Below are 24,776 nucleotides of genomic sequence, written 5' to 3'. Positions count from 1 at the left end.
AAAGAAGATTCCACCTAAACATTAGGAAGAACTTCCTGACAGTAAGAGCTGTTCGACAGTGGAATTTGCTGCCAAGGAGTGTGGTGGAGTCGCCTTCTTTGGAGGTCTTTAAGCAGAGGCTTGACAACCATATGTCAGGAGTGCTCTGATGGTGTTTCCTGCTTGGCAGGGGGTTGGACTCGATGGCCCTTGTGGTCTCTTCCAACTCTATGATTCTATGATTCTACCTTTTACCCACAGGGGTGGGATTTTACCTATGGGAGACAATACCCTCCCAACCACCTGCTAACACTTCCAAACTTTGCTTCTATCAACACTTTACCCACCCTGCCACCTAAAACTGATAATCTAGTTCTGCAAGTATAAAGATGGCTGTATTTTCCTTTATTTCTGTTCTCTACCTTACAAGGAACCCATGTGTTTCAATTAGTGCTTGGGACAGATATGAATAACTGGTCGCTTTTGTATTCTCAAAGGGGTAGCATTCACTGGCCTTTTTCACAACATGCCTTCTTGCAACATGTCTCTTTGCACTAAGCATGATTGAACCTAATTCGCCAAAGCACCTCTTCCCATTCCATCCAAAACTCTTGTATGTGGCAGGTTGTGCCATCTTCATTTTTCATACCACTGTAAATAATAGTTCTGATTAATCTGGAAGTTTGCTCATTACCCAAGTCGTATTGTCTGTGTGACTAAAAAAGTCCTGTCATCTTCCCTATCCCCTTCAGGCATCTCCTTGAGACAACAGGAGTAGAGAAAGTGAATTTGAAATAGTTTTTACTTGCATCCACAGGTCTTCTGTAGAATATTAGGCACCAATGTTATTTCCTCCTAAAAACACGTGATGAAATTGTATCAAGAGTTCTCAAACTGATCAGCCAAAAAGGATAGGTTAATGAAGGTCTTCACAAATCAGGCGGTGAGCTAACATAATGATTACGGTTTAGGCAAGCTTTTCAGGGAGAGCAGGTCCATAATACCTCCACACATTTCAAGCCAGCCTCTTCCGCAGCAGAGGTAAAAACAGGAGATGGCAAGAGTTGGGGGTATGTGGGGGGGGAGCAATAGATGGGTGGAGCAAGGTTGAAACCAGGTAGACCAGGTGCAAAAAATATTTCCAGAGATGTGTGGTACGTGCAGAAATGAAAGGTATATGTTGCAGTAATTGTCAGTATGTCAAAGGGAGCCTCAGATCAATGTTCTCTGCCTTCATTCTGCAAGGATTTTACTCTCCCATATGTTAGGTTAGCAATAACAAAAGGGAATACACCTTTGCTTATACACCAGCCTATAAAAGCCTTTTATAGCCTTCATTGCTTTCTAGATGAATGGCTCATGGGCATCATGCACGGGTTATTGTACAAAAGGGCCCATGCACTTTCCCAGAGGCAGTTGCCATTTGCTAGCAGGAACATTTCTTGCCCCCTTCCTGTGCCTGGGCCTCAGGCTGTGCCAAAGGTGGCAGTTTGCTTTTCACCCCGTCCCACTGTTCGCTGGGTCTCATTTTCCCGCTTTTCAGAGCCTCGTATATTCCCATAGTCAAGATCTGGAAAGCCTCCCCCACGTTCCTGTTGCTCTTCGCAGACGTCTCAATGTACTTGGCCTCCAGCAAAGTGGCCAGTTTCTCTGCCTCCTTTTGTCCAACCTTCCTCTCGGCCTCCAAATCGCTCTTGTGCCCAACCAGCACAAAGACAATGTGGTGAGGCTTCACCGTGTCCATCACTTCCTGGTGCCACTTCCGGATGCTTTCGAAGGATGCTCTGTTGGCCAGGTCAAACACCAGCACACCTCCAGCGGAGTTGCGGTAATAGGAACGTGTCACAGACCTAAGTCAGGAAACACAAAGAAGGAAACTCATTCTCACTTGGGTCACCTTCGTACAATCAACCTCCTTAGGGCATTATATACTGGTTTATATACTGGGGATGCGGGTGGCGCTGTGGTCTAAACCACTGAGCCTCCTGCTGATCAGAAGGTTGGTGGTTCGAATCCCTGTGATGGGGTGAGCTCCCATTGCTCTGTCACAGCTCCTGCTAACCTAGCAGTTCGAAAGCACGCCAAAAAGTGCAAGTAGATAAATAGGTACTGCTGTGGCAGGAAGGTAAATGGCATTTCTGTGTGCTCTGGTTTCTATCACGGTGTCCCATTGCACCAGAAGCGGTTTAGTCATGCTGGCCATATGACCTGGAAAGCTGTCTGTGGACAAATGCTGGCTCTCTTGGCCTGAAAGTGAGATGAGCGCTGCACCCCCATAGTCACCTTTGACTGGACTTAACCGTCCAGGGGTCCTTTACCTTTTTACCTTATACTGGCTTAGTGTTTTTAATCTTTATTGGCATAATATGTTGCTTTGGATAGAAGAGGGCTATGAATGGAAGAGAACACAAGGCCTAAGATGAAAGATGGATTGAATAAGGTTTGGAACACACTGTGTATTGTTAAACTCACCTAAGAAGGGCAAGGCAACTTGGCCAAGTCCAGAAATTAAGTTGGAATTCATTTGCTGAATATTGGAATATATAGCAAACAATATTACCGCATAAGTTATTGATGGAGTTACGTAGTTTGGTTACTGATGTCCAAGGCTTGTATCAGAAGCAACTTGTTGCTGCATTTGATGGGCTTTGACCAGATTTCCCTTAGGGTCCCTGCCAACTCTATAGCACAACAATTTAGGCTTGTGCTAATGGAATAAATGCATTGGATACCATCCTGAGTCATTTTATGTCTGGTGTGTAAATTACGTAAACAATTCCAGCATTAGTTAATTATTATTTTAGTGTCAAAGTTAGTTAACAAAATTGCATTAAAACGTTATTGAAAGCAGCATTAAAATATATGCCAGATGGAAATGAGTCTTCATGAGTCCAACAAAATATTTCACAAACAGCCATTTTATGAGACAGAAGAAGGAAATACAAATAGAGATGCCTTTCAGGAAAGGGAGGAACCCTTCCTATTTAATCAGTTTTGAGTCTACAGAATGAGGAGTTACTCATATAAACAGCTGGCGTATGTCTGCAGCACACCTTGGATGCTTCCAGACTTTTTTTGGGGGGTGATTCAGTCGCAAACGAACAAATTCAGATTGCACAATTATAGCTGGTTGGGAGGTATTGCACAACAAAACCTGCTTAATCCCCCAAATCAGACTTTTTGCCTTAAGGAAAGTAACAAGATAATGGGGAACCTATAACCCACCAGATGTTGTTGGACTCCAAGTGATGGGAATTTTAGTTCAGCAACATGTGGAGGGCCCCAAGTGTGTGAAAACCAGCCTCATATAACCAACATGCTTAAGTTTAATTAATGCATGAAGGGGTTCTGCAGGCTTAGCTGGGGTCACTCCCCCTCACCTTGGAAGGTAGTTTAAGCCTAGTGTTATACCACAGTCTACCTGAGAAGCTCAGCATGTAAAGAGGTCTGAGCTGGTTGCTGAGAGCTCATGGCTCTGACAAGCCTTTCTTGAGTTCATAGACCAATAATCTAGGAACTTTCACTACTGTGACTAAGCCAAGTTCCACTGCCTGTGCAACTTTTCTGAATGCTGTATGGAAAACCACATGAATCTGACCTTTGGAGTTTGTAAGTAAACCATTTTTAATTCACCGAATGAGTGGTATTTTTCTACGCTAGGGAAGAGGGGAACTTTGGAATAAATTTGCAACGGCATATTTTAAAAGCCTATATTTCCACACTTTACTTTGCTGCATATTTTGTGATTTGATCTCTCTCACAAAGGAGTACTTGTTTCAAATTTTGATCTTGCCATCCAAGAATTCTCTTTTTTACATACCTATTCTTTTTTTTACCACCAAGTTCTTTCCCCCACTGCTGGACAAGTTCCCCATCCTCTCATGTGAAAGCCCTTCAACAACTTGAAGGTGGCTGTCATATCACCTCTTCATTTCTCTCTCCTTACTACAGATAAAACTTCCATTCTAAACTCACCTGAACCGCTCTTGCCCAGCTGTATCCCAAAACTGTAGTTTGATGCGCAGGTCAGGCTCAATCTCCAGGAAGTGAACATAAAAATCCACACCCACAGTTTGATTCATGGACTCAAGGAAGACCCCTTCGGCGTAGCGCTTCAGGAGACAGGATTTTCCCACAGTGGAGTCCCCCAACATGATAATCCGGAACTGGTAGTGCCAGAGCGAATCCACTGCCATCCGGAGACTGGGGGAGAGGGGAGAAGAAAGCTGGAGAGGCAAGTGGGAACGCTCGTACAGTGGCACAAACTAGGCACTCCACTCCCCGTGTCAAGATTTATCCAGCCACACGGCCAAGTGGAAAACGCTGTTCTTGAGCTCCGACAGAAGTGGAAAACTGGTTGAGGCTTGTTGTAGGTGAAAGCAGATTGGTCGCATCTGCAGCCTGGGGCTGACGGCTGTTTCATTTCGTGTTCAGGCAGGCAGCTGCTAAGCCAGCCTGGATGTTCATAACTCGCCCTTTTTCTGCCCCACCCTGAGAATGTGCAACGTTTATGGGAGGGGAAGCCAGGCAGAGAGGAAGCACATTTCACATATATTCTACGGGCAACAGCACCCTTTCTTCTTTCTGGTGGCAAAAAGATAATATTCCTGGGCCAGCAGTCAGAGCATCAGGAGAATACATTAAACCCTTTCAGAGCTCTAATGAGAAAACATATCACTCTCATTAGAACGTATCAGATGTTATCTATGTATGTGTGAGTGTGAGTGTACACGCCCTTTCTCTAGGAAAAGTGCCAAACCTTAGAATTTAGAAAACAAAATGGGAGTCTACATGGGTGCATATTTACTTGGAAGTAAGTACCCTTGCATGGGATTGCAGACTCACTGCCCTTCAGTCACTATTGCTTTCTTTTGTCTGTGCTTAATCTTCCAACAATCAGTTTCATTGGTTGTCCACAAGTGTTAAGAGAGGGAGAAAAACTTTTCTCTAGTCCCTTTCTCCATGCCATGTGTAATTTTATACACCTCTATCCTATCTCAACCTACCTTCTATCTACGTTTTAAAAGCCCCAAATCTTGCAACATTTCCTCACACGATCGCTGGATCATGTTGGCTGCCCTTTTCTGACCCTTTTCCAACCACAATATTCTTTTTGGGGAGAGGCAGCTAGAACAGTGCTCCAAAGTGCAGTTGCGCCATAGATCTGTATAACGGCAGTGGCGTAGCGTGGGTTGCCAGTGCCTGGGGCCACATGGAAGGGTGTGTGGATGGGAGGGAAATGGATGGAGTACACATGCATGTCCAACTTCCTAATGCTGTCTGCATTACCAGGAGATCATAGCCGCACAGATAAGGAAAGATGAGTTGTTCCCTTTTCTGGAGAGGTCACTTCCTGGTTCGCCTGGGGAAGCCATTTTCAACAAAGCCCAGCAACAGATGAGTGCAGCCATACTGGGGCAGCACCAGATGTTGAAATTTTGCTCCCCTAACCATTTTATGCCCCTGGTGCTCCCTCCCCACCATGCTATGCCACTGTGTAATGGTGTTAAGATATTGGCAGCTTTGTTTCCAGCTCCTTTCCCTAGAATTCAAATTGTAATACTGTGCAGGGGAAAAAAGCAATAGAAGGGAAAAAAATAGAAGCAGTAAAAATGCAGTTAAAAATCAATATGAATATTTAAAGCCACCTCCTGTCTTCAATCACAAATCCGCAGACGTATTGCAGACCACCTTAATGATGCTCGTGGATCACTGGTGACGGGGTGGTCTGCAGCATCAGGACCTCTGTGCTAGGTACATCAGGTCATGGCCAATATCCTCATGCAGGACCAACAGCAGCCGTTTGGTTTGCAGGAAGCACATCCCAGGTAAAGGCAGGAAGACCATCTCTGCACATAGAGACTGGGCTTTAACTAGCCACCATCTACAGGAGATTTCTTACCCTCCCTCTTTCCCATCAGCTCTGGCCCTTAGAGGTACTGCATATTCCAAGGTTTCTTTCTGTGAGGCCAGTTCTCCAGTGTAATAGAAAAAGACAGCTCTGGTTTCCAGGGGAGATATGTCAAAGGAGACATTCCTGGAATGGGTGTTTCTTCTTTTGGGCTGTCATCAGGCTGACTCTCCTGTAGAAGTTCTACTACAGGAAAGGCAGGAAAGGTTCAGCCTAGTATGGTGACCATTTTGGTCCAGCACCAATTCTGTCCCCGAGGTGCAAAATAGCAACTGGAGTGAAGTCGGGGGGTACCGTATATTTTATCCAAACTGCCCTGGTTGTGTGGAGGCTTTTCCCCTGCCCTCATTGCTGGATTAAGTCGAGGCAGATCAGGGATTTGGAAACAGAAGTAACCGCCCAGGAATTAATTTAAAGCACAGGTGACCATGAATCTTCTTCCTCCTTGTCATCCCGCCCTGAAGTCTCAAGCGTTAAGATAAAGGAGCAGGGCTATCAAACATTTTGCGCTGGAAAAGTATGTAAATGCTGCAGACTGGGCAGAAACCGTGGGGAGTCTGACTCATACGTGCAAAAGTGTTAGAATGAAGTCATGGGTATTTTAAGGAGATTCCCCGCAAAACCTTGTCAGTCAGGAGGTTAACTATACAGTATCAGACACCATTCCCCTCAAAAACAAAAAAGGCTGAGAGCTGCTTGAATAGGAATTAAAGGAGTTCCACAACTTATTCTGTGGAAAACTTTAGTTATTATGTCTATTATTACATTTACCTTTTCTCCAAAGAGCTCAAGATGGTATGCTCTCCATTTTATCCTCACAACAACCCTGTGAGGGAGGTTAGGCTGAGAGACAGTGACAGGCCCAAAGCCACTCAGTGGGCTTCATGGCTCAGCAGGGATTTGAACTCTAGTCTCCCAGCTCCTAGGTCAGCACTCTAACCCCTACTCCACACTGCCTCTCTCTTTAGACACCTTTTCCCTCAGAAACAAGCAGGGGCAGTGAACTGTTGGGGCAGAGACCACATTCAAATATTTTCCAAATCTCTCTTTTGAAGCCACTGGAAGAGAAGGAGCAGAATGTGTCTGTTTCAGGAGTCACCTCTTTGTCTCCTGTCTCCTGTCTCCAAAGCTCCGAGGGGGTCAGAGCAGAGTTTTTCAAATGGCAACAGCAGAAGAACCTGTTTGATAAACAAATAAGAATTGTCTCATGAATTCATGAGGATTCAAAAAGGGTTTTCCCATGAAGGATGACTTTGTTATATTTATATTCAGAGGTGTTTTCAAGGGCAACAGCAAGGAGACTCTAAGAAGCTTGCCGTTTAAATAAATAAGAATTGCCTCATGACAAATTTGACCCGATTCCATGCCCTTGCTGCTCTTCTTATCTTTGAACTGGAACTTCCTCCTGCAGCTTCTGAAGAACTAACTGCACAACTGATCATTGCTGCAAGATGGGCAGACAGAACCCTCTCTGGGAAGATGTTGAGGGAACGGACGCCTCAAATTTGGCATCTCATGCGGATGGGGGGGGGGGAAATCGACTTAAGAGCAAGAAGGAAAAATGCCACAATGACTCTTACAAGGTTTGAATAGACTTTATTTTGTATGCAATATCTAAGGAGTGGCTGGGGCAACCCAGTCAGATGGGTGAGGTATAAGCATATTATTGTTACTGTTATCGTCTTCCTCTGCCACCTGCCGTTCACAGGAATCTAAACACTCTTTGTCCTGAGCGGGGTGAGGACACAAGTTAGGGGATGAATATGCTTGTTTGTATTGCTTTGGATATATGAAAAATTAATAATATTTTTATGGTGGCGGGAGAATTGCCTCATGAATCTATGAGGTGTGGAAGGATTCCCCCAGCAGATGGCACTATAGCTATAGCTGCCTTGGTTCCTGGTGATGTGATTCATAAAATAAATAAATAAAACTAAAATATGAGATTATCCTATATAAGTCTTATGAGGTTGGCGGTTCGAATCCCTGCGATGGGGTGTGCTCCCGTTGCTCGGTCCCAGCTCCTGCCAACCTAGCAATTCGAAAGCACGTCAAAGTGCAAGTAGAGAAATAGGTACCGTTCCTGCGGGAAGGTAAACGCCGTTTCCGTGTGCTGCTCTGGTTCGCCAGAAGCGGCTTAGTCATGCTGGCCACATGACCCGGAAGCTGTACGCTGCCTCCCTCAGCCAGTACAGCAAGATGAACGCCGTAACCCCAGAGTCGTCTGCAACTGGACCTAATGGTCAGGGGTCGCGTTACCTCTACCTTTTACCGTAAGTCTCATGAGACTTCAACCAGTAATATGTCACTTTTTTTACCATGGTTTTCAGATCTTTTGCCTAAATGATCCCTTGAATATGCACCTCGGTAGGGTGTGTATGTCTCATCATGAGCCTAAGCCTAACAGGTACATTATTTTCAATAAATTTCTACTTGGAGCAGGGCCAGTATTGGATACAACCCTATGAGTTTAATTTACAGTATTTTAATAATTAAATGATAGCTTTAGTTTACATTAAACTTACTATAGAAAAGTGGCAAATAGAGAAACTAAGCATAAATCAGCAGTATGAATTTATTTTATTGTTTTGAAATCAGCACCCTTGTTTCACATTAAAATGGGACTCCAGCATTCCCAGCATCCCCAGGTCATCTACTCAAGATGAAAATCTTTCTTTCTTTCTTTCTTTCTTTCTTTCTTTCTTTCTTTCTTGCTTGCTTTCTTTCTTTCTTGTATTCTCAAATATAGTGGAATGTTGACTCTATCTAAATGACTGAACTCTGAATATCCTTGCACCCATTATCTTTTCCCCACCCCAACTATAAACAAATATTCCCCTTACAATTTCCCAGCTCTTTACACAGCAAATTATGCTTAGCTTTTCTGCAGAACAATTGAAGAATACGCTCTCATAATCTGAACATTTCAAAGCAATTCAGATGCATTTTAGCAGACCACTTGCATTGAAAGGTCAGTGTGGCAAGCTTTTCAGCTGCAAACAATTGTTTTCCAGATTCTCTCCTATCTGCTCTGGTGCTATCCAAACCATCTTTGACTCCCATGTCTGTTTGGGTATCTCTGGTTTCCATACAGCAGAGGTGAGCCGCCAGTGGCCACAGGGCCAAATGTAGCCTCATTTCCAGTAGGTGGCAAGAGGGGGAAATGAAGGCAGGGAGGGGGTTCATCACTTGGGCTCTGGCCTTAGAATCACAGAATTGTAGAGTTGGAAAGGGACCCTGAGGATCATCTAGTCCAACCCCCTGCAATGCAGGAATATGCAGCTGTCCCATACAGGGATCAAACTTGCAACCTTAGCATTATCAGCTCACTGATGACTCCAGCCCTGCCCATCATCAGTATGCATCCCGCAACAGTCTTGAATGCTGATGAGTGAATGCCACTTTGAGGGTCCAGTCATTGAGGTCCTCTGCAGCTTGGATCTCAGAACCTTGGCTATGAAAGAGTTCCACTCATTTATCCTCTTTAGAGCCCACCCACTGCCCCCTTCCAACCACATCTCACTCCTTGACTTTGGTTAGCAATTGCATTTTTCTTGCGGGGCCTTCTTCCTTCTCTGAAGACCGCTAGTTCTCTTCTTATGGATCACCTTCACACCATCCCACCCTTCCTGCAGGTCAATCTCCTTGTTTCTCAGAGCATCGTAGATAGCATTGGTGATGGTCGCAAAAGCCAAATCTATATTGAGGTTGTCCTTGGCAGACGTTTCAATAAATTGCGTGCCCAAAGAAATGGCCAGTCCCTCTGCTTCTTCGACTGTGACTCTGTTCATTGACTGAAGGTCACTTTTGTGGCCAACCAAGAGGAAGACGACCTTCTCCATAACACTGGTCACTTCATGGTACCAATCAAAGATGCTCTCAAAGGACCTCCGGTTGGTCATATCGAAGACCAAGAGTACACCCACTGCATTCCGGTAGAAGGATCTGGTGATGCACCTAAGAACAGAAGCAGCAGATTAATTAATTTAACCTTCTTCCAATATATCATGGAGACTTTCTTTAAGTCACTTGTCTAGTTACCAAATGCCAACTCTTCATAACCACCACCAGGACTTTGTTCTGGAGCAATAATAGTGACAAAGTATCTTCTGAGATGTAAGCACAGAACTCCCATTTGCCTTTACAGATATTGCTAAACTACATTAGCAAAACATATCCACAAAGTCTTCAGAAATTTATTGATGCTGAGCAATGTCAAACTTTATAGTACAATGTAGTCTTAGTGTGGGAGGAAGAATTCTGCCTTGAGCAACTTGGAGAAAAGGCCTGATATAAATGTACTGAGTCAAATAAATAACATATACTCACATAATTTTCCTATGATATCTAAACCACCTTTGGGACATTGCTAAATTCTTAGCCACAGCATTTTCCTTGCGGCAAGGAGTTCCATGGTTCAGCTTTCCTCAAGCTAAGCACAGACATGTGATATGGAACAACTCAACCTCTACATTTTAGGCAGAATTTGATTAGAGAGGCTTGAAGTGGAGAAGGCTTTTTCTTTTATATTTTTTCCTTCCCACTGCCACATGTTTCTCAAAATATTTTTACCCATCTCTTATAATTTCATTTCCCTTTCTCCTTCCACACTCAGCTCAAAAAAAAAAAAAACCCCTGCCACTTTCTTCCATCCCTTCTCTCTGGTCCTTTTACATTCACTTCTTCATACTGTAACAGTTTCCTCTCTTATTCCTTCCTTTCTTTTTCCCAGTTTGTTTATTGATAAATATTTACATTTTATTTCAGTTTCTAATTTCCTTAAACATCTCCTTTCCTTCCTTACCTGCCCGCCATGCCTTTATCTCCCAGCCCAGCTCATGGCTAGGGGCAGGGTAAGCAAGTGAGGAGACTCCTATGCGATTTACTACCACACAAACAAGCAGAGATTCTACATACAAATCTTATCTCTGAAGAGGAGCTGATAGGAGAGTGCCATTGTTTGCAGTAAAATTAACAAGAAAAAGGGAGTTGGTAAGCTTGTGTCAATAACTGAGTGGATCAGTAAGCAAGGCCAGACATTCCAAGGAGATATGATGGCCTTTGGGATTACTTAAGATCAATGCCCTCAAGCTTCTAGTCACTAAATGGGATCAATTTCTCAACTCTGCAAAAGAACAATAACAACAGACAACCTTGAAGTATCCCCCAACCCACCCCACAGCACAACACTCAGCTAGACACTACCCTCCCTTCAGCTGTTTTTTTCACCGACTCTGTGAAAAACACAGGCAACTTTTGTGCAGAGTGCCAACAGGAATCTAACTGAGATTGCTAGAGGGAGTACAGAAAGCAAAGTCCATTATTCAGCCAGAATGATTCGCAAATACTCATGATTCTCAAAGATATGCACAAACATCTAGTTTCTGACCAAACCCAGAGACAGCTTAAAGCGAGCTTGTGAGATCAGTGTGGCATAGTGGTTAGTGCAGAGCTTTCCAAACTGTGTGTCGTGACATGTGTGTCGGCTGCAGTGTGTTGGTGTGTCGTGCAAACACTCCCTGCGCTCCTCCCAGGGCTGGAAAGGGATTAGTTTAACCTTTGGTTTGCTAGTAAAAACTGTGTTGCAAAATGATGCATGTCTAAAAAGTGTGTCACCTACACAAAACGTTTGGAAGGCTCTGGGTTAGTGTGTTGGTCTAGGACCCGGCAGACCAGGGTTCAAATCCCCACTTGAGCAGGAAGCTCACTGCATGACCCTGGGCCAGTCATTGCCTCTCATCCTAACCTACCTGTAGAGATTGCTGTAGGCATTAACTGAGGAGAGGGTGAAACACGTACACGACAGTGAGCTCCTTGGAGAAATTGTCTCAGATTGCTCTGCAAAACCCTGTGTCACCTGAATTAATGACCATGGGCTGACAACTCACTAACCATCAGCAAAGCACTGTACACATTCTAAGTAATTATATAAAGATTCCTTTGTGTAACTTTGAGGAGCTGTGCCTTTGCTGCTGGAACTTTTTCCAGTACCACATGAGCTCAATTATCCACTACTTTCTTGCTTAGGAATACCAGGCTTACTTGGGGGTGGGGGAAGGTTTGGTCCTCCAGATGTTGCTGGCCTGCAACTCCCATCAACCCTTGCTACTGCCTGGGGCTGATGGGAGTTGGAGCCCAACATCTGGCAGTTCACAGTTTTCTTCTCCTGGTATTGATGAATAAATGAAGCCTAAGCTGAACTCACTGCCCAGGCCCCCTGCCTTCTCCCCCTGGGACTTAATCCCTTCCTTGTTCCTGTAGTGTAGGGTGTTTCCTGATGCCAACCATTTCCTAAGATCGACAGATAGATTGGAACTAATGTGTTCCCTAGCTGTTTCCGGGGTTGTCATTCTTTTTCACCTGGCCTAATGCGCCTTACAGGGTTAGTGTGAAGATAGGGCTGCCATATTTTGAAGAGCAAAAAAAAAGAGGACACATTTGCCGACTTCTACTTTTAACTATGGATCGCTATGACGACTCTCATTTTACATACAGTACCTATGAAAAAGAGAGTGTCCTGGAACAAAAGAGGACATATGGCAACTTTATAGGAGGAAAGGTGGGGCAGGAATGTGCTAAATGCTTATTCCCCCTCCCTATTATATTTCTATTTAATTTCTTAAAATCTCAACTTAATTGCCAAGGATAACACTATTTTTTAAAATTTTGTTAGAAATCCAGTAGGGGGAATGATAAGTGGGGATGAAATATGTGGGGAATGAAGACAGGTGGTATCTGTGGTGCAGCTAGGACATTTTAGACTCTGGACATAGTGGCCTTGAAAGCTCCTCCTACCCCTCCTTTACAGACAGGGTGATACTTAGGTTACTTCAAAATGTAGTAAGCCAACCTGGTGCTATCCCCTGACCCACCACGCTCATGGGACCCTGAATACCTGCCTCCAAGTCCTTCCTTCATGGCACCACTGGCTGGCATTCCAGCAGAATCGCCAACCTGGCTGAAATTAAATGCAGGGAGCAAGAAATGATATGGACACGAAAGGTCTATGCACCGGAATGGATTGTTGCTAACTGAGCAGTAACGCGGCACAGGCTAATGTGATTGGCTTCCAGACCTTATTTCCAGGGCAGTAGGGAAAGGGATTTAGAAAAGGGAAAGGTTTTGGACCGGTAAGAAGCATGTGCATCTTCCCCCACTCATCCTTTGGTCCTTCAAGGACTTCCCCGCCTCACCTGAACCTCTCTTGGCCAGCCGTGTCCCAAAGTTGCAGCTTCACCTTGATGCCTGGGGGCAGCTCCATCATCTTGCTGTAGAACTCCACGCCCACCGTGGGGCAGGGGGATGGAACGAAGCACCCCTCCGTGTAGCATCTGAGCAGAGACGTTTTGCCCACCATGGAGTCACCCAGCAGAAGGATGCGGAATTGGTAGTGCCAGTTGCCGTTTAGGTTACGGGCTGGAGGTGATTGCGCTAATTCCATCTCAGGAGCTGCTTCCATGGTGGATGGAGGCTCAGAGGAGCAGCGAAACAGAAGCCTTCATCCAGGGCAGTGCTCAGGAGAGACTGGGACCTCCGAGGATCTTCTCCTGACAATCCTGACTGCAGCAGAACTCCAGTTTGATTAGGAGGACTCCAGCCTGATAGGATTAGCCATCTCCCACCCACTGCCTTCAGAACAAAGAGAAGCCAACATCTGTCTGGTTTGAGAACAAGACCCTCTTTCCACACCTCTTTCTGCCCCACCCACAACATTCCCTTAGATACCATTGCCTCTCTCCCACAAAAACAAGCAAGCTTCTGTATCAAATCTCTGTCAAATGCAAGGAGCAAAATGTATTTATGTGTATATATGTTGGGGGCAGGCGACAGAATAGCCTATCAAAGCAATTTCCCTGCTTCTCAATAGAAAAAGGAACTCCAGTCATAAGAATATCAGCCCTCTGCAATATAAACTGCTGAATCAGATCCCTGTTTTAAGAATGGTGGAACAAAACTGCATTTATCTGTGAAGGCCGTTTTTAGCTCTGCAATTGTTTTTTTTAAAATATGTATTTTGCACACTTTTATTGTTGCATGTATGGTTTGTTGCATTACAATTTTAAATTGTTGTTAGTCACTCTGAGTGGTGGTGCACGGGCATTAACAAGGCAGGACAAAGATATATATATTTCCTGTAGGACAAATACAATATAGATTTTGCGCTGAGTACAGTGTGTCTTGCCCACTTACCCAAAGTATTATTATCAAGATCAGGAATTTTAACCATGGAAGAGACAAGAGCTACCATTGATACCCATATTATAAAGGTCTGGGAATAAATTCTGGTTGAGTAGATCTTCTTGGTTATCCCCCTCCCCACAGCCACCAGTCCTTATTGAATCACCTTCTCTGCACTGGGGATTGAATTTTCCTTTCTCACTATTATGCAATGCTTATCAATTATTACTAAGGCCTGTTTGGTTCCTAAGGGGCAAGTTCTTTAAGCAGGAGCCAGATATTAACTGTTTCCAAGCTCATGTTATCATTTTGAGAGTCAGACTGTACATTTCAGATCAACAGCAACAGTAATTCACTTATACAGAGCTGCAATTTATAAAACCAAGTAGCCTTCTGCATTTCCACTACAGAAGGGTATGATTGCAGGGGCCTCTGGTTGATTTCATCTGCTGAGAGCAAATTTCACTTAAATATACCCCCCCTCCCTTTCTATGCAGAAAGATTTGTCAGTAAGCTTAACCAAACGTTGTTGTTTAGTTGTTTCTGACTCTTCGTGACCCCATGGACCAGAGAACCAAACATTAATGCATAATAAAACTATAGTGGTTGTTGGGGTTGCAATTGTGTTCAGGAAACAGTAATGTTGCAAATGGAAGAATCGTAACATCTGGAGGGCCAAAGGTGAATGAAATGTGGATTCCTCCCCCCTCCACCATAGCTGCCTTTCATTTTTTAGTTCCCTAGCTTCTGTATTTCTCCATGGAAATGGCAAAACCCAACCCAAACAGATCCCTGTAGCCTATCTACATCCCCAATCATAGTCTTGCAACACTTTTCTCCAGGACCTTCATGCCACTGATAGGTGACCCAACAGTCAAGAAATTTGTCACACAATTCCCGCTCTCCCATGTTGTTTTTAAACTTTTTGAGTATTTATTATAGGGTACATCAACCCTATCAGAGTGGACAAATTTACCATTCTAGTGCCTCACAGTCCTTGCATTTCTTTGGTTGTTTTTTTTTTTGAAAGAGGGCAGATTTCCAGAAAAGTCAGTTATGCATGCAAAGAAACTTGTAGCTATCAACATATCTAAGGCATGTGCAGACTCAGCAACATAGATTAAGAAACTCCTTGTTCCCCAACTCTGTATGTTGAGACGCTTCAGGGTCAGAAGGCGTAGAGAAAAACGCTCTCATTTTACTCTGCCCGTTAACTGGAGTTTTTATGGGGTTTTTTAAAGTCTTATTTGAGAAGTAGGGTATCATCTGTTCCAGAGCGCAGTTGCTGGGTAGGATTGAGCTACCTTTGGAGAATGTAAGGCATCTCCACTGTAAGGACGCTGTTCGTCCCACAGGTGATATACTCTTAAGGGTGCTTAGTGTCGTCAAGGGACCTCTATTCCCCACACAGAGCTGCAGTTCCCAGAGTGATTTTAAAGTTAATGCTCCTTTCCCAGGCATCTCCAAGGATTGCAAGCTCTGCAAGGGGAGAGTTTAACCAAGTACAGCTCCTGGGATTCTTAGGGGAAGCCATGACTGTATCAAAGTGTATACTGCAGATGAGGACCTTGTTAAAACCAAGGTACAAGGTCCATTACACAAATCTCACACACCATGAGAAAGTTACACCTAGCCTCCCCCTTGAGCATTCCTAGTCCTGGCGCTGCTGCAAACAGTCGAGAAACTTGCTTGTGTTTTTGATTAACCACAGCTTCCCATGTCACACAAACCCAGCCAAAAGTATGGTAAACCTTAACTATGGTTCTTGGGAATAAGCCAGCTTAAACTTTGCAAAAGAGGTGGCAAAAAACAACAAGCACACACTTTTTATTGTATGAAACACAATTCCTTTAATTCCACAATTCCAGAAAAACAACCACTTCAATTACGGAGAATCTCAAGAAACTTCTCTGCTTACGATACTACTTCTCCAGGGCTCTTGAAGGAGTCTTTGAAGACCTAAAAGAAGAGAAAGTTTATTAATTTGTGGAGTATTTTTTTTTTAAGTGTGCTGTTATTTACACCTCTATAAAGATGAGAATCCACATCACAGAACACTTAGGAAGTTCTAAGTGGAAACAAGCATATCACCAGTTCTACAGTACAAACTAGGTGATAATAATTAAAATATTATTACTTGCAAATCTAGGTTGCATATGGGTTCAAAGTGGCTACTGGATAGTTGGGAGGATGGCATCCCATCTCTGCTACTGTTGCCATATTCTTCCACTCCACAATAAAAAGCCAACCAATAACTAAACTTAACAGGTCCAAAGGAATTGGGAGCACCACTCCCAAAACGCCACTTGTAACAGCTAGGAAGCAAACAGACCAAAGGACTTTGCCCTTTGGAAAAGAACCCCGCCAATGTTATCTGCTTGGTCTCAGCCCCATATCCGCAGGATTCATCCAGCCGTCACCATTAGAAAAATGAGTCATCACAGACCAGGCAGAGGAGGTGCTGCTGCTGCACTCCACACTTGTGACCAAACACGTGCTTCCCAAGCTGTTGCAAGGTGGCTGTCGACCACACATTGCCTAAAACTGTGGGTAGGCAACCTAAGGCCTGGGGGCCGGATCTGGCCCAATTGCCTTCTAAATCTGGCCTGTGAATCAGCGTGTTTTTACATGAATAGAATGTGTCCTATTATTTAAAATGCATCTGGGTTATTTGTGGGGCATAGGAATTCATTTTTTCCCTTCAAAATATGGTCTGGCCTCCCACAAGGTCTGAGGGACAGTGGACCAGCCCCCTGCTAAAAAAGTTTGCTGACCCCTGCCTAAGACAGATCCATCAATGAACTGTTGTGAACAAAAGACCAAGCTCCTTTTCTACTGTTGTGTTAATAGGCACTTACATTGCTGGAGGCGCCTTTGCACCTGCCTGTTCCACATGGGAATGCTCTTCAGGAGGAGAATGGAAGCTCAGCACACTGCATCTCCAGTCCTATAATAAAAATGGCAATACTCCCATCACTCCTGCCATATATCTGGAAAACTTGCAATGCAATCCTGAATCATGATGTGTGATCAGAACCAAGTCCCATTAGGTTCAAGGGGGCTTACTCTTGAATGGGACTACACTTCCCATCAGCCCCAGCCAGCACAGCCAATGATGGGAATTGTAGTCCAACCTGGAGTCCTAGGACAACATACATTTGCATTAAATGATTTATCAAAGGCATGCACCTCCCCCCTTGCAATCCTTTTATTGACTTTGTGGTACAGACATGGCTGCACCAAAAGAAGCAAATCAAAATAGGACATGATTTCTTCCCCTGCTCACTTGTCTAAACCAGGGATGTCGAACGGGTAGGTTGCTATCTACTGGTAGATTGCTGTGGTGGCCCAGGTAGATCACAGGATGACAGAAAGTGATCACAATAAAGCAGCTGCTCTACTCCCCCTCAAAAAAAAACAAAACAAAAAAAAAAAAACAAACAAAAACAAAAACAAAAAACCCTCAAAAACTCTGTTCTCCACCCAAAGAAAGTTCCATGACTCTGCCCGCCCCCTGCAAAAGCTCAACAACTCTGGGCAGTTGCCACCTTGGGTAGATCACTGCCAGTTTTTTTATACAAAATTAGAAGATTGCAGTCTCTTTGGAGTTGGACATGCCTGGTCTAAACAAAGCTCTCAAGTTCAAAACGTGAAAAAGATCGGTCACTAGCCCTCAGACTAGCCTACTCCACAGGGCTGCTCTGAGGATAAAGTGATGACCACCCACTGAAGTAGGAAAATAGGAAATAAATTAAAGACAACTGGCAGCTGCTGGGTATCCTTCTGTGGGACCAGCACAGTTGAGAGATTCTGAGGACTCCAAAACAAATTGTTTTAAGCCAGCCCAGTTCAGTGCAGGATTTGTCCCAGCAAAGATACTAGGGCCAACTTATATTTTAATTTCCCTCCTTTTTGACCATAAGATCGGTATTCAGATCTGATGGGAAAGGGATAGGGAGGCTACAGGCAGCTGCAATAATTCACCTCAGGCCTTCTTTACATTTTATAAATATATAAAAATCAACGAACGATCAGAAGCAAAAAGTATACAATACCTTGAAGGATTGGCTGCTAACCTGGCTGAGTCACACCACAACAAGGACATCCCTTTTAGGAACTGAATGGTTCCAGATGATCTCTGCTGAATAATGAGACACTCAATATTTGAATAAACAACATATAAAAGTTTAAAGTAGTTATTATTATTTTTAAACCAAAATATATGTTCATGCCACCCAGAAAGCAGCTGTGTAGGAGAGTCGAGTGACATCTGCAGCTAACAAAGCCTGAGAAGCCAAAGTCTCTTCCATTTTGTTCTTGCATGTTGTTGGAGATCCTGTGGCTATTTGCTAAGCCATAGCTCTTGGTTTAACATGCAGCCCACTTACTCAGCAGAAGAACAAAGTTGAATGGATAAGGATACTACAGAATTACAACACAACCTTCAAACCCCTGGCAAGAAAGACTGGACCAGCAAGCGCTTTATTTTATTTATTACCTGGGTGCTTCAAAGTTCACAGACTTCCATGAGAAGACACTTCCAATGCCGTTCCACCTTCTCATTCCTTTAAAAGGGATATGGAGAGCAGAGATAAGATGGGAGAAGCATTCTCAATGCTTTTGTTTATATAAACATACTCTTCTTTATACAGCACCTTTCCAAACCAGTGCCCTCCAGTTATAGCTATGGTGTCTGGGGCTGACGAATGTTGTAAACTAGAACATCTAAAAGCCACAAAGGCTGCCTTACTGTAAGCTTGTACTTTGCAGAGCACCATGCATATTGGCAGTGCTATGGAAATCATCAGTATTACAGTAATAATTCTGGAAGGGTCAATGTCATTCTTAATTTTCATTCTTAAAAGGCTGAAAGAAATTAGTGTCCCACTGCAGCAGAAAATATTTGCACGTTTCTTCCTTGAGTTAGATATACACATGTGTGCTTTAGCTTTGTTCACGTACCATTCTTTTTAGTCTGAAATTAAGGCATGGGCAATTTAAGTAAAAAACACCCATTATGTTCTTTCTAGGTCTGCAACTTATCTCAATTCTCAGTTTGCAGAGATCAGTGGCACAGCCTATGCTGGTCAACACAGATAATACTAAGCCAGATGGACCAGGGGTCTGACTCCATATAAAGCAGCTTCTTAAGTTCCTAGTCCATCTGGAGGGCACCAGCTTGGGGAAGGCTGCTCTAACCACACCATCACCTTGGCTCTGCACTGCAGAATGTTTGTCACATTATCTAAAAAGGAATCCCTCTTCTTGGATTCATAGCTAACGAATTTCACAATGCAGCCACCCTCCAGCACCATGACAAATATGTATTTTCCTGAAAGTGTTGCTGGGCAGTTATAAGGGAAGAAACTGAACAGCGACCGTCAAGGAAAAAATGTTACTTTTGGCACCTTTTTGACTACATCAGCCACATGAGGCAGACACAGCTTCGATAGGGCCATGAGGGGGTGTTGAAAGGAAAGTGTTGGCTCCTCATCCATCTAGTTCCATCTGCTCCAGCCATCAACCAAGCCAACTCAAGAAGCTCCACAAGCAAGATATAATACAGTAAGCCTGCAACTTGCATGCCATTTAGCTTAAGCCAGTGGTGGCCAAACTTGGCCCTCCAGCTGCTTTGGGACTACAATTCCCATCATCTCTGACCACTGGTCCTGTTAGCTAGGGATGATGGGAGTTGCAGTCCAAAAACAGCTGGAGGGCCAAGTTTGGCCACCACTGGCTTAAACGCTTGGCAAAAAAAGGGGGGCACACAAAAATTGGGGGGGGGGGGAAAGAGATTTTGGCAATCCTACGCACCATGGAACCCAATGTGTGTTGGACTATATGTGATATTGGCTTTAGGCGCAACCCTCCAATAAGTTGTGGGCTTCCTGTATTGACAGAACAGCGAAAGGTGGGGGCCAACTTAGCCTACTGGAAATGAAGGCATGCTCCTGTTTAGACTCGCCATCAGAACAGTCAGCCTGCTGGTCAGGTCATCTGCAAAGACAAAAGGGGAAATTGCTACTGTTATTTTGTCAACAGCATTGTTTTATACACTGCACATTTTTCTGATGCAAGTTTTCCAGGGGACATCCCTGAGTGAAGCGGTGCTCCCAACCTGGTGCCGTCCAGTTGTTTGGGACTAGAACTCCCAACAGCCCCCTGCAGCATGGGTCATGATCAGGGATGATAGCAGCTGTAATTTAACATCTGGAAGGCAGCAGGGTGGAAAAGCTGGGCTAAAGCAAAGCCAGCCAAGCATGCACTTCTCCAGTTCCCCCAAAGAGTAGCCTGTGGAATGGCTCAGTGTTGTGATACCTGCTTTATTCTCAGCGCAGCAGGACAGTAAGGCCAGTCCAATCTGCAAACCATTTCTGGTCTTTTCTGCAGTGCCCCTGCATTCGTGTCTGAAACAGAAAGCAAGCAGCATGAGGTCACAAGGAAAAACTGCAGGAATACCACCTTGGGGACCCAATACTTATTCATTTATTGCATTTATATCCCCCACCTTTTTCAAGGTGGCATAAATGGTTCCCCCCCCCTCAGTCCCCACAACAACCCTGCGAGGCAGGTTAAGCAGAGAGGCAGTGACCAGCCCAAAGTCAGCCAGTGAGCTTCAGGGCCAAATAGGGACCTGAACCCTGGTCAGCCAGGCCCTAGTCTAACAATGGTTCTTCAACATCAACTTCATTGGACCGGCCATGTTGTTTGGATGCTTGATTACTGCCGACCAAAACATCTACTCTATTCCCAACTTAGGAATGGAAAGCGAAATACTGGTGGACAACGAAAGAGGTTTAAAGACACTCTCATGGCAAATCTAAAAACAGGCTACTATAAAGTAAAAGAGCATCAACAGCTTGGGTTTCCCCCTGTCACTATGCCTTGGCAGCAAGGCGGTCTGCAGGAATGAGCTGGCAATATTGTTCATTTCCATGCAATGGCAAAATTGCAACTTAAAAAGGAGTTTCTGATAACCAGTGTCTGCGTGTGACTAGCAATTCTTGGGGGAGAAAATAGGAATACTGAAAAGTTCAAACCCCACCCCCCCTTGCCCATCAATGCTGGGCAGGATAGCTGTGTAGTTACAGAATAGTTACCCTGACACACAATACAAGCAGTGCAAATTGGGAGACAAGTGAAAAATAGTTTCTCATTCCCCACCCACATGACTACTGCATTTATGGATCAGCTCAGCTTCCCAACTCAAAACAACAGGAGCCAAAATAAAAATACAGTAAAAGCAAAATGAGATGGGGGGGGCAAAGGAGAGAGGGCAAAATGCTTGGATGGAAGCACAGCACATCTTAAGCTGCTCTATTGGAATTTCCAGAAGCTGCAGTACTATACAAATCTTTAGACCCAGGACCTGGAGCCTTAAGGGACAAAGGCCTCATCTGCTCTATGCATTCAAAGCAGGATCATGACCTTAAACATGGCTTCCCTTCAAGAATCCTGAGAAGTGTAGCTCATTAAAGGTGCAGAGTGATTAAGAGTTCTAGCTCACCTCTCAGCACTGCTTATTACACAGACAAGACAGCTGCTCTGCAGCGTTTCAGAATGGGGTCTTTATACACCCCCCCAGAGATGCCAACGATTGAACATGTGATCTTACATGCATCTGCTCTATGCATGTAGAATGCATGCTGCCCCATGCAGATACTGCCATTTGCCTAGTTCAATCTTCAGCATCTCCTGCCAAAAGGAGCAGGTGCATATTGCGAAAGGCCTCGGATCATCTCAAGAGCAGACTACACTAGGCTCCAAACAACGTACGCCACCTCCAGTTCCACCGTGTGTATTGTAACAAACATTCAAAATAAATACAGCTACAAGCTTGTGGACTAGAATAAAAGAATCATAAAACTGTAGATTTGGTAGGGACCACGAGGGTCATCTAGTCCAACCCCCCCCAGCAATGCAGAAATCTCGCCCCTTAAATGCCAAATTTTAGGCTCCACCTGCACTATACATTTAAAGAGGCAATAGACCACATTAAACTGCCACGGCTTCCCCCAAAGAATCCTGGGAACTGTAGTTTGTTGAGGGCGCTTGAGAGTTGTTAAAAGACCCTATTCCCCTTGCAGAGATACAACTCCCCACCTCCCAGGGAATTCTGGATTGCTTGTTAAACCAATCCGGGAGGGGGAGGGGGGCTTAAAGTAGTATATTATTTCTATTTATTCATTGCATTTGTTTCCTACCTTCATCTCAAAGTAGCTCAAGGTGACGTACATATTTCTCCCAGTATGATACTGCTTTATAAACAGTTGATGAGCTTATAATGCACCTCTGGACCGTTTTAAGCTTGGATGGGGTGCGCCCCAACAACGGTGCGCTTTCGGGCTTCCGATCCTAAGGCTACAACGAAGCAGACAAGAGACACACGCGACTCCCTTTCCCGCATGATCTGCAACCCACGCCAGGCACCGGGTGCAGGAATTCTTACGCGGGTGGCGGCCGCAGGGAGCCGCCAACATTGCAGCTGCTCAAAAACCACGCCTGGCAATTGTGTCTCTGGGCTGGCTATCAAAATCCACTCCGAAATAGGTAGCACAAAACCTCCAGCAGCGCTATCAAGAGTCCAAATAGGAATCACCCCCCAAACGGAGGAGGATGGCGACCGATTGCATAGCACCCCCCCCCCTTTTAGGTAAAAGAAAACTACTAACCTCCGTCCATCGAACCACATGCTAACGGAAGGGGGTGGGAGAAAGAAAGAACACCCCTCCGGCACGGCCTTTTATAGCTTCGGCGCACCAAGGCTGTCTCCAATTGGCTCCTTTGAAAAACGGTGTCGCAAAGGCTCTTGGGAAATGTAGTTTTATTGAGCAGTTGCCTTTTTAAAGGCCGTTCTTCTTTCGTCTTCCGCCTCTGTGGACACAAAAATCTCAAGTCAGGCACAACAAACGCACCAGGCCAATGTTCTCTTGCCGCGTGGTAACAGACATAAGCACGAACAAAAGCCCTGCCTTGAGAACTTTGGTGCATTCATTTTTTCTTGCCTATTTTCCTCACAAGATTTGCTGGACGAAGAGGAACAGGGAGAGCTGCCTTATATAGCCAGTCAAACCATTCGCTCAGTGGTTTCTCTAGACTAGGGGTCGCTAAGACCCCTTTTGTTGGGACTACAACTCCCATCAGCTCTGACCATTAGCTATGGCTGACAGGGGCAGATGGGAGTTGGGGTCCAACAACATCTGGAAGGCACCAGGATCCCCGTCCCTAGGCTGGTCCACCTCGCAGCAGCTCTCCAAGGTTTCAGGCAAGGAGTTTCTCTCAAGCCTACCTGGAAATGTTAGAGACTTAAGCTGGGACCTTCTGCAGCCAAAACTGGTGTTTTAAGGGCCATAGCAAAGTGGCAGAGCAGTGTATTGAGGCAGAAACCCAAGGCCCTGCACAGAACAATTGCATCGGGTTTGGCTTACCAGCATTCTTTGTGGCTGTTTTTAGAAGAGGATACTGGGATATCTCTTCTGCATGCAGAAGATCCCAGGTTTAATCCACACAGGGCTGGCAGTGACTCCACCTGATACAAAGAGCTGCTGCCTGTCAGTGTAAACAATGCTGAGCTAGATGGACCATTTGTCTGTCTCCGTATAAGGCAGCTTCCTCTGTTTAACACTCAGCTGCAATCCCTCTGGTAACACCTTATGGCCGAATTCAAACATGGCCTGCTAGAGCATTAAGGCTGTTCCGTCAAATCCAGTACTCTCTTAACACAGATGTGAGAAACCTTTGGCCCTCCAGACCTTGCTGAACTGCAACTCCCATCATCCCTATCCATTGGCCATGCTTGCTGGTGTTGGTGGGAGTCGTAGTTCAGCAACATCCAGCAGGCCAAAGTTTCCCCACATCTGCTCTTACAGAACCTGCAGCAGATCTCCAGGGATTCAGCCTTTTAAGTGGAGTTGCCAAAGTCTGAACTTGGAAACTTGCTCCAAGCAAAGCAGGTGCTCCAACAATGGGCCACAGCCCTTCTCCAACCCATGAGTGGTACCTGTTAGCGGTAGTGAGATTTACTCCACATTTAAAGCATGAAATGTCACTCAACGGAAGTCATCTTAGGGCACAATCCTAAGCATGTTTATGCAGAAGAAGCAAGTACCACTTGGTTGTCCCCACCTAAGTTCAGAGCAGACCCTCTTGAAGTTAATGGAGCTAAGTTAGTCATGTCCATGCATTTCAGTGAGCCTACTCAGAGTAAGACTTACAATTGTGCCTAATGGGCCTTATTTCCAGTAAGGACAGTGCATGTTTGGGGTTGCCATCTTACGCCAATTAATCACAGGAACTTTTGTTGATTAATGAATCAGCACAAATTTGCTGTCAATAGAGCAAACAATTCAGGGGTGGGGGAATTGTGTGTAGATATCTGTCCCAGAAGGGCTCTTTTTCAGAAGAGGCATTCTCTCAAACTCACATGACCCTTGAGCCAGTTACTGTATTTTGCGCCCCATAGGACGCACCGGCCCATAGGACGCACCGAGTTTTTTGGGGGGGAAATAAAGAATTTTTTTTTATTCCCCCCCCCCAGGTGCGGGGTTGGGGCAGGGGAAGCCCGAAGCTTGGGGCGTGCTAAGCCCAGCGCGCCCCAAGCTTCTGGGTGGCGGCAAGCTCTCCGCTAGCCTTGGGAGAGCCGCGCGGCTCTACCACGGCTAGCGGAGCGCTGCACGAAGCCCGAAGCTTGGGGCGTGCTGAGACCAGC

At 44.9% G+C, this 24,776-nt stretch overlaps 3 protein-coding genes, 1 long non-coding RNA gene and 3 other non-coding genes across 9 annotated transcripts in view; 1 reads left to right on the top strand and 6 right to left on the bottom strand.

Annotated features, from left to right (window-relative positions):
* The window catches only part of EPB41 (erythrocyte membrane protein band 4.1), a 274,098-nt gene that overhangs the window by 59,130 nt on the left and 190,192 nt on the right, over positions 1–24,776 (top strand). The gene's annotated exons all lie outside the window — the stretch shown is intronic.
* Positions 1,242–4,409, bottom strand: LOC128418653 (ras-related protein Rab-39B-like). Its single transcript, XM_053398604.1, has 2 exons — positions 3,955–4,409; positions 1,242–1,829 (listed from the first exon to the last, which is right to left on the bottom strand). Exons 1-2 carry the CDS (start codon positions 4,173–4,175, stop codon positions 1,406–1,408), a joined length of 645 nt encoding a protein of 214 aa, XP_053254579.1. The 5' UTR covers positions 4,176–4,409; the 3' UTR covers positions 1,242–1,405.
* RAB42 (RAB42, member RAS oncogene family) lies at positions 8,448–13,901 on the bottom strand. The gene is made up of 2 exons (XM_053398603.1): positions 13,084–13,901; positions 8,448–9,847 (listed from the first exon to the last, which is right to left on the bottom strand). The coding sequence occupies exons 1-2, from the start codon at positions 13,347–13,349 to the stop codon at positions 9,427–9,429; spliced, it is 687 nt and encodes a 228-aa protein (XP_053254578.1). The 5' UTR covers positions 13,350–13,901; the 3' UTR covers positions 8,448–9,426.
* Positions 16,445–16,518, bottom strand: LOC128420447 (small nucleolar RNA SNORD99). Its single transcript, XR_008332049.1, has one exon. It is a non-coding gene; the product is annotated as a small nucleolar RNA SNORD99 (small nucleolar RNA).
* Positions 16,922–22,961, bottom strand: LOC128418656 (uncharacterized). 3 transcript variants are annotated; one of them, XR_008331733.1, is made up of 4 exons: positions 22,741–22,961; positions 18,567–18,633; positions 18,124–18,209; positions 16,922–17,015 (listed from the first exon to the last, which is right to left on the bottom strand). It is a non-coding gene; the product is annotated as an uncharacterized LOC128418656 (long non-coding RNA). The 3 variants fall into 3 exon arrangements; XR_008331731.1 differs by lacking the exon at positions 22,741–22,961 and adding an exon at positions 20,387–20,532; XR_008331732.1 differs by lacking the exon at positions 22,741–22,961 and adding an exon at positions 19,883–19,911.
* On the bottom strand, positions 18,315–18,447 carry LOC128420440 (small nucleolar RNA SNORA44). The gene has a single exon (XR_008332042.1). It is a non-coding gene; the product is annotated as a small nucleolar RNA SNORA44 (small nucleolar RNA).
* LOC128420435 (small nucleolar RNA SNORA16B/SNORA16A family) lies at positions 19,389–19,529 on the bottom strand. The gene has a single exon (XR_008332038.1). It is a non-coding gene; the product is annotated as a small nucleolar RNA SNORA16B/SNORA16A family (small nucleolar RNA).

This window comes from Podarcis raffonei, chromosome 8 (genome assembly GCF_027172205.1).
Source record: "Podarcis raffonei isolate rPodRaf1 chromosome 8, rPodRaf1.pri, whole genome shotgun sequence".
Lineage (NCBI taxonomy): Eukaryota > Metazoa > Chordata > Lepidosauria > Squamata > Lacertidae > Podarcis > Podarcis raffonei.
This window is presented reverse-complemented; position numbering and strand designations above follow the sequence as displayed.

Excerpts from the sequence above, each read along its gene's own strand:
- LOC128418653 (XM_053398604.1), bottom strand. The coding sequence starts at position 4,175 with ATGGCAGTGGATTCGCTCTGGCACTACCAGTTCCGGATTATCATGTTG. Across the intron at positions 1,830-3,954 it reads GCTGGGCAAGAGCGGTTCAG|GTCTGTGACACGTTCCTATT; the intron begins GTGAGTTTAGAA and ends TTCCTGACTTAG.
- RAB42 (XM_053398603.1), bottom strand. The coding sequence starts at position 13,349 with ATGGAAGCAGCTCCTGAGATGGAATTAGCGCAATCACCTCCAGCCCGT. Across the intron at positions 9,848-13,083 it reads GCTGGCCAAGAGAGGTTCAG|GTGCATCACCAGATCCTTCT; the intron begins GTGAGGCGGGGA and ends TTCTGTTCTTAG.